General features: G+C 35.2%; 1 protein-coding gene across 1 annotated transcript; it reads right to left on the bottom strand.

Moving 5' to 3' along the window:
• Positions 1 to 3,389: 3,389 nt before the first annotated feature.
• On the bottom strand, positions 3,390 to 6,794 carry LOC149545034 (large ribosomal subunit protein eL33y-like). Its single transcript, XM_089795534.1, has 5 exons — positions 6,649 to 6,794; positions 4,503 to 4,538; positions 4,156 to 4,384; positions 4,014 to 4,056; positions 3,390 to 3,817 (listed from the first exon to the last, which is right to left on the bottom strand). Exons 1-4 carry the CDS (start codon positions 6,678 to 6,680, stop codon positions 4,015 to 4,017), a joined length of 339 nt encoding a protein of 112 aa, XP_089651660.1. The 5' UTR covers positions 6,681 to 6,794; the 3' UTR covers positions 3,390 to 3,817; position 4,014.
• Between the last annotated feature and the right edge of the window lie 1,887 nt (positions 6,795 to 8,681).

Raw genomic sequence — 8,681 nt, 5'->3', positions numbered from 1 at the left:
GTTAAATTTTGTGAAGGCCAAGTAGAATGGAGGAATAAAACAAAGATCTATAATCTGCAAATGAAGTTGTAAGTTGTTATCAGATCAAGCCTTACTATTATTCTCTAATAATTATATCAGTTTAGGGTAAATCTTTTGGATTATGATTGACCTAACAGTCATTTGTAAATCCTTTAACCAAGTGACATTCCAAGTGAATGTTTTAAAATCCTCTAACAAGGCTCACCCCTAACAAGGTGATTGAAATCTTTTAACAAGGTCACATTTAACAGTATGTATTGTAACCTTTAATAAGGTTGGCCTTTCACAAGGCATCACTTTAGAAGAGTGAAAAAGATTAGCATGTTACTAGTAGTTTTTCTCAAATTGGGTTTCCACATAAATCATTGTGTAAAATGTGTTGTTGAATCTGTTATGTTTCATGTTTACATTTCTGCAAATTGATTTGACAATAACCTACAAGTGATTGCATAATCTTATGGATGCATGCATAATGATAAAAGTTTTATGGGTTCACTAAGTTGTGAAAAGTTTTATTTATACATCTAGATCTTGGAAGTTGTGAAATGTTGCAAACTACAATTGGCACAATTGTTATGTTTTGATTGATGTCAAACCTAACTAGTATGACATTTACTACCTGTGTTGAGTGTCATATATGTTGATTGATGAAGATGATTTGAAAAGAGAGATAGCTAGAGGAACTAGTGAAGTTGTTGAGGAATGATGAGGAGTAAGTATGATAGAATTACAATGGGCACTTGATCAGTTAGTCTTTGACAAGATAATGTGTTTTTTAAGCATTATATGTAATAAGAAATATGGTTGAGTTGATGTTTAGAAGACAAGACAAGCAATTGAATAAAACATTAAGCTTGACCGAGTGATAGTTTTACAAGGCTATTGAAGGAGAAGATTGAAGGACTTAAAGGTTAGCCAAGTAAACAATATTAGTCGAGTGATCGTTATAGCTGAGTAAGTTGGAGTAGCGACCAAATGTAGTAAAGATTGAGTTAGCCAGTGGAAGTCAAGCAAGATAGAATAGTAGTGATTGAGCTACACAGTGATGAGTGAGTGTCAACCAAATGACAATTTAATAAAAAATCAAGTTATTAAAGGCCGACACGGTTGAATTTTTTGATTAGTCAAAACTTGTCGATGATAAGAATTGATGAGTTGGCATATTTAATGCACAAATTGAGTTTGTTATGTGATCAAAGGAAAGGATTTAAGAGGTCAATAAAAGTATCAAGAAATGAGGAGGACAAAATGATGGATAGATTCAATATATCTAACTTAACCCAAAGATCCGCAGCGATGTTTAAGTGTAAAAAGATTAAAATTACCTATTTAAGGAGGCATAAGAGATGTTTTTTAAGGTTGTTTTGTTGTTAATTGGCAATCTTAAGGAGAACATGTGAAGAATAGAGTAGCAAAGGAGAAGTAAAGATATTGGTGAAGTATGATTGCTTGAAGGGATGCCAAGCAGAGTAGTGATGGAGATGCAACCAACCTCTAAAAAGAACCTAACCCATTTAAGTCCCTGGGTAAGGGGTTCTATTCAATAATCTAATAATAAGGCCACCCATGTTACGTATAGAATCGAAAATAATTTGAAAGGGGGTCATGTCGAGTAGTACATTATGCCGATGCAACAATAGTTCCAGAGTGGAGAATAAAGTTCAAACAATGAACCAACACATGAGCCAAAATGGAGATCTGAATTATCAAAGTGAGTTGTGTTTTATAGATCAAACATGTTGTTGCTTTCTAACTATTGTGGTAGTCAATATCCTTTAATCAAGGTGACATTCTAATGGATTGATACAAAGTCCTCTAACGAGGCCACTCCTAACAAAGTGATTAAATCCTTTAATATGGTCACACCTAATAATGTGTTTTGTAACCTTTTAACAAAGTTGGCTCTTAACCAAGCTTACTTTAGAAGAGTGAAATGTTGGTAGCATATTACTGGTGGTTTTTTTCAAATTGGATTTCTACATTAAATCCTAATACTTTTGTGAGGGAAACTGCATCAAATAAACTTCCGAATCTGATTAGGCTCCACATCACAACACTATTGGTACTAGGTCTTGTTCCCTTGGAAAGCCTATTTGTCTACATCACTACTGGTTCTAGTACATTTGTAGACTCATTAGCTTGGTAGCTAAGGCAGCCAAGATTGAAGAAGGATGAATTACACTCAAAGCAAAACATTCAAAGAATTATTTTCCTTCTTTTGACATGACCCTTAGATCCCACAAGCTAAGATTTAAGAATTATTTTCCTTCTTTTGACATGACCCTTGGATCCCACAAGCTAAGATTTAAGGGGAAATCTAAATCTTGGTTTTTCTATTGTAGGGCAGTTTGATGATTGATTGTCTTATTGTTTCTTGATCGCAAGTTCATGTTTGTGGGGATGTGTGTTGTCTAGCTCCCCTTTCTTCAACTTTGTCTTGTTTTGCCCTTGTTTTGTTTCTCTTAGTGGAGCTTGTTGCATGTCTTATAATGTTGGTTTCAAGTGAGTATGTTTCTCTTAGTGGAGCTTGTTGCATGTCTTACAATGTGGATTTCAAGTGCATATGTTTCTCTTAGTGGAGCTTAGGTTTCAAGTGCGTTTGTTTCTCTTAGTAGAGTTTGGATTTCAAGGTCCCTTCAAAACTAATTGTCATTTAATCAAGAATCTTGACCAAAACTATTCTTGAAAAATAATTAAAAGATAGAAAGAAAACTTCCGTGAGCAACTAGTAGAACATGGATTGACAAGATTATCAATGAAGAAATAAAAAATTGTGACGAAAAATTTAGCTAAACCTCTTGGTTGAGAACACTAAAAAAAACTTCATAGCACCAATTAAGAGAGGTTAGATTTTTGGTTGCACAAAGTAGTACCAGGCTCCACCGTCATTGGTGTGAGATGGGCAGATGTATAACTTGTCTTTTCTGCAATAAAGGGGTAGACGAACATATTGAACACAAGTGAGTAGTCTAATTGAGCTCTTCTTGATCAAGATCCACAAGAAAATGGTTGACAATAAAAAGACCACATCAATTGATGTTGCTCTTGCCCTTGGTCCCATAGAACACCAGCCTCATGAACATCATTCAAACTTACTCATTCATCCAATCGATCCTCCAAATCGTGAACTTACAAATTTGTGCTAAGCCCTAACGTGTCGCTAGAGCACACGTTCTTATATGATATCTGTCATTTGAAATGTTAATTTTATTGCGTCTCCTCTGACTGGACATGATGAGAAAAAATCAACCTCGTGCCTTTCTTCAAATAAAAGCCCTTTCTAGTCTTTTTATCAGAACTGTCCAATTATTGGCGAATCATAAGACAACATTAATTGGAGACAATTCATTCGATTCAACAGATGGGAATTTATAAGATCAGCTCCACAAAATGCTCCATGGTATTATCAATTCATGAATGCTAAAACCAAAGCACATACAATTTTAATCAAGCAAATGAACACAATATTGCGGATCAACTACTCTGATTGGTTTAGAAATCTTACAAACTTCAACCAGCATTTTTTAAAATAAAAATTCATTTCACCATTGCAATAAAATAAAACATTTAATCAAAACTTGAATTGTCTTGTCCACAAACAATTAAATTGGATCTCAATCAACTGTAAAATTTAGTTGAGTTCCGCTGTCTTCTCCCATATAAAGAAGCAGATGCCGTAAGATTTTCGAAGCTTCATGTAACATGGAATCTTCTACAACAATTTGGCCTTCCAACTCTAAAACAGATACAGAAGATGTGACTATTATCTCTTTGAAGAATAATCAGTGACAGAACACTGCACCACAATGGAAAATATTCTAATCAGAGTCCACCAAATTGGTAATGATAACCAAGGCTAAAGTCGAGGCTATTTTAACTAATTTTCAATTAGTTACCAATGAGTAAATATATAGATTGCACTATAAAGATTTTAAGACTACATTCAAAAACAAGTACTAACAAAAGTTTTTGTCTCTACGAGTGAGACATACCTTATATGCAACTGGGGTACATGAAAACCCTAACTCGTCCTCCCTGCCATTACCAAATTTTCATATTGTCAAAACTTATCAACAAAGAAACAAAACTGACATCTGAATCAAATAAAAACTATTTAAATAAATATAGGAATACCATTGACTTTGGAGGTAAATTTCTCTTGAACTTTGCCCTCACAATACCACTATTGCCATGCGGTCTCGTTACTTTCCCCCAAATGGACCTGAAAAAGGTTCCATTTTTCTTTGTTTTGGCCTTGTACACATAGGCCATTCTTTTGCCTTGATACCATTCCACCTCCTCACGTGTGTTTACTCCCTCTATTTGAATGAGAGAGGTGTTTGGATATTGATTTGATTTGGACCTGCTCAAAAACTGGGACCGATTAGAAAAGGAACACTATCATATTCATAAATTTAAGTGAAGATTTAAGTGACTGAAGGGCAATTTTGAGAGAGAAAAAATATATTTAGTAAATATACCTTTTGTACCCGAGAATTACTCCTCGAACATACAGCCTAAATAGAGACAAATGTGCCAAATGGTTAGCATCTGGACAAATTACCAGAATGAAAAAACCCCTGCACTTCTACACAGCTATGATTTTTATGTCAAAAGCTTCTATTATACTATTTCTAACAACAGTAAACAAGACTCTCAAAACGAGATTCATTACTTTTTCAATGTCGTACATGGTTTATTTCAATTAATTTTTACCTTACTGCAACCAATGTTTCTTACCCAGGGTTATCAATCATGTCATAGAGACTAACAATTAGCTGATACACAGCCCTTAAACTGTTACTGTTCAAATCCAGATGTAAAAACTTTATGGCCTCCAAGCTATTTTAAGTTGGGCTATAGCTGCGCAATGATGAGATTTTAAATTTAAACAACATATGATATAGAAATTGTTGAGTTGTACCTTTCAAATCGTATTAAATCTACAAGTAGACATAAGATAACTGTAACCTTCTTTATTGAGTCAGACACCAAGTGGAAAATGGGTAAATTCCATTATGCTCTCTGAAAATATTATGGAATATCTGTATCTAAATCGTTGTATTGTGAATCAGAAGATCTACAAAATATTCATCAATACCTAAACCAGCCATTCAAATGAATCAGTCTGGTTTTTTAAAGAATCTCGGGTCTTTGTCTGGTCTGCTAAAAACATGCCATCCTAGGCTACTCTTAGTGAATCTAGAATTTGTACAGGTATCTGCTTGAGGGATACCTCAAAAAAAGAGGATATAGAGAGGGAATTAGAGCACCAAGGAAAAGATATAAACTATGTTGAGAGAAAGGGCGGGCAGCAACCTTAAGAGGAACAGAGAGGCCTCTCAAATGGGCATGCTGGAGGTCTACAGGAATTTAGAAAAGAGAAGAATGTGTGCATCACTGGATGAGATGTGTAGAAGAGCGTAGAGAGCAGGGGGGTTTTTGTGCATTAAAAAAAATGTGAAGTTACTGACCAAAGTCAAGAGGAGGTGCACACGTAAAGAAGAGAACACAACTATATAGACTCAAAGTTGAATAGAAATAGTTTTCAAAGCATTGAATGCATGGCAATTTAATTTTAAAAAATAGAATATTTCAGACAAAATGAGAGCTGCGCCAAAAGTCAGGCAAGGGGAGTTTGTGTGGGAATAGAGAAAGAGAGTAAAGTTGTAATGTGCAAAAGCAGAAAAATAGAAGAGAACTGCCGTATGGAGAAATACATGAATAAAGGAGAGGTCACAATGGTGGTGAGTTAAAAAGGAACACACAAATTTCGGCGTAAGGAAAGTAAAGATGATTGGAAGACAGTAAGCAGAGGATAGCTCGAGTATAGCAATAGATTAAATGTTGATAATGATGTATGTAAAAGCTTGTATTAAAATTCCTGGTAAATTTTTCTTTTTATAAACTTGCAAGTTTGATATTGTCATTGTCAATGGGATACATTATATTTATTTGAATTGAGGTGCTGTGGTAGATGTCAGACTGGTAAGACTCAGTTTCACCTCTTGCATCCAAAGTACATACTAAGTTTTCAAGAAAACACAAATGTAACATATAATGTACTAAAAAAATGTGATCTCGTGAAAACTTTAGGAAGGATTGTATAAGAACTTGTACAAAAGCACCTAATAGACTAAGGCAATAGATATGGTTATCAAAATATATGCCGCAGAATATATGTCGACAGATCCCAATCGAATGCCTATTGAGCATCTCAGATAAGCATTGGTAGAATATCATATGGGATAACATGATATTTATCATTATGAAACGATGCAGTTACGGGATTATACGAGTTATAATCAAATTCGTGTAATAGATGAAAACGGAATCATTACTATCAACCCGCCATTTATTCTATCTTAAATCTCAACAATCCTCTCACCTCATCATCCCCCAAAAAAAAACCGGGCTAACAAAACTAAAAGATTCCTACACAAACCAACCGGGGACCTAACCAGGCACCCTTGTGATTTTGAACAGATAAACTATGAAAGTATCAAGAACATAGCGTGTTCAGAGACAAACCACCAACTGACAATGGCTTTGCACAATATTTATCACTTTTCATGAAAAAGAGCCTAGATTTCTCACAAAAGAAAAGGATGTTTGCAGATTGTTTACCTAATACGCTCCCCTTCCCGTCCCTTCACCATTTTTGCTAGAATTGCAGAGCGGCTCTGTCGCTGCCTTATCGCTCTAAACCTCGAAACCCTTAAAATACCCTAAAGAGATCTTTAAAGACAAATGCACTTTTTATCATCTTTTTTAGGCAAGTAAGCTGAAATCCAAATTAGGTTTCTCAACCCTTTTTATTAATGTTAATGTTTTATTGTGAGTGTTATTATTGGATTAGTTGGCTATTCGAAAAGAATGCAGTAATACAAATGAGTGAGTGTTATTATTAGTTCCTCCCGTAGACAGGGTACTATAGCATTCAATGCATGCTTATTCTGAATTTTTTTCAACCAATAAAGTGTTAGAATTATTACATATTTCTATTCAAATATAAAGTTGCATTATATAAATGTTTGTATGGACAGTGAACAGTCAGTGTTCAAGTTTTTTTTTTAACTTTTAAAAGATCAAACAATAAAAATTTTCTATTAAATTGTATTGTGCAAACGTATAGCACAGTGCTTGCATAGTAATAGGTATTAATATTGTCAGAAACTCAGTCAAACAAGACCTATTGATCTGTACTAAAAATCGAGATATTTGCTACGCTGAGCATGACCAGTCGGTGGGAATTGATGCTTGGAGTCGGTGGCATTTGTCTGAGTTTGGCTTCAGTCGGTGGAAATTAATTCTTGGAGTCGGTGGCATTCCTACCAAAGGTAAATTTGGAAGGTCTTTAAAGGAAACCCCGACATGGGCTTCAATCACACACCTTCTCATTGCTCTGCTTTGCAAATGAATGTACGCAACGCATTGTGGAGACACCGAGGGATGAGGGCACAACACCAGCATAAGAGTGGGCAAACAAAAGCGCATCTTCCTTCATAATTATTCCACTCTGGGCATTGGTGAGTGAGTTGGATATGAAAGCTTTTTAACATTCGGTACCATATTTGTTATTTAATGTTTACAAATGTTCCAAATTACAAAAGCCTTGTTATTTGAAACATTTGGATAGATTCCCCTTTCATTGTTGAACAGTTTGATGTTTTAAGAATCTCGCAGCTTGTTGAATTTGATATACCAAGCAATCATTTGAACGACACAGCACAGGTTACTTCTCCTCCAGCATTTGTTTAACCCAAAACACCGACGAAGAGTGGGTTCAGATAGCGATAAAATCTGCAGTTTTCCTCTTCCTCTATTTTATTATGGTTCCTGTATGAATCATCACATACTCAATATTTTGAGCGATTCCAAGCTTGTGCTTTGAAGAAAACCACACAGACCACGAGCTCTATGTATGCACTAATTTTCAAAGCTCTATTTTTATGGGACTTTTGGAAGTTTTCTTGCAAATTTTAATTTTAATTTCATTCTTCACACCACATGTTCAATTTTCACCTGGATTACCATGTTAGTGTCGTGCATGCCCAGAAACACTCGATCTCAAGCCAGTTGGAAGCAGCAATACCCGATTCACATAATTATACGCCCTGCATCCTTTTTACTGCTCACCTAAAGTTTATATGGCTGACTGATCAGGGCTTATTTTATTATTTGTGTGCAGGTTCACGGCCAATGACAAAAAGAGGAAGATAAAGGCCATGCTTCCCACAACTATGGCCAAGGAGGTTACTTCTGGGAAGTTACAGGATTTGGGTCTCATTGGTATTCTTGATTACATGTGCAATGTCATTCAAAATCAGCCACATAAGTAAGTATTGTTCCCTGCATTCCTCTATGACCATTTGTTTCTTCTCTTTTAATGGGTATCACCAAAATTTATTTCAAATGACAGTCATTTAACTATTATTGATTTAGGGCCTTAGCGGGCAGTGGGATTCCCAAGTTTTAGTGCACACACTGCATGGGTTATTTGTTAGGCTTTGTGATCATTTTTAAAGTTTTGATTTTCATTAAGTATTAGAAACAATCTGCATCCTAGATTTAAAGAGGATTCTAGTATTGGGTTTCCACTGCAACAATAGGGGTTTCATGTGCCTTTGTGTGCATGCCCTATTTCTGCCATGACGACT

This window comes from Cupressus sempervirens, chromosome 8 (genome assembly GCF_028749045.1).
Source record: "Cupressus sempervirens isolate cs-2001-9-10 chromosome 8, ASM2874904v1, whole genome shotgun sequence".
Classification (NCBI taxonomy): domain Eukaryota; kingdom Viridiplantae; phylum Streptophyta; class Pinopsida; order Cupressales; family Cupressaceae; genus Cupressus; species Cupressus sempervirens.
This window is presented reverse-complemented; position numbering and strand designations above follow the sequence as displayed.

What these genes read in the sequence shown, in the direction of transcription:
- LOC149545034 (XM_089795534.1), bottom strand. Translation starts at nt 6,680, where the DNA reads ATGGTGAAGGGACGGGAAGGGGAGCGTATTAG. An exon ending in CGGGAAGGGGAGCGTATTAG is followed by an intron (nt 4,539 to 6,648) that starts GTAAACAATCTG and finishes GTCTCTATTTAG; the next exon opens with GCTGTATGTTCGAGGAGTAA. An exon ending in ATTTACCTCCAAAGTCAATG is followed by an intron (nt 4,057 to 4,155) that starts GTATTCCTATAT and finishes TGGTAATGGCAG; the next exon opens with GGAGGACGAGTTAGGGTTTT.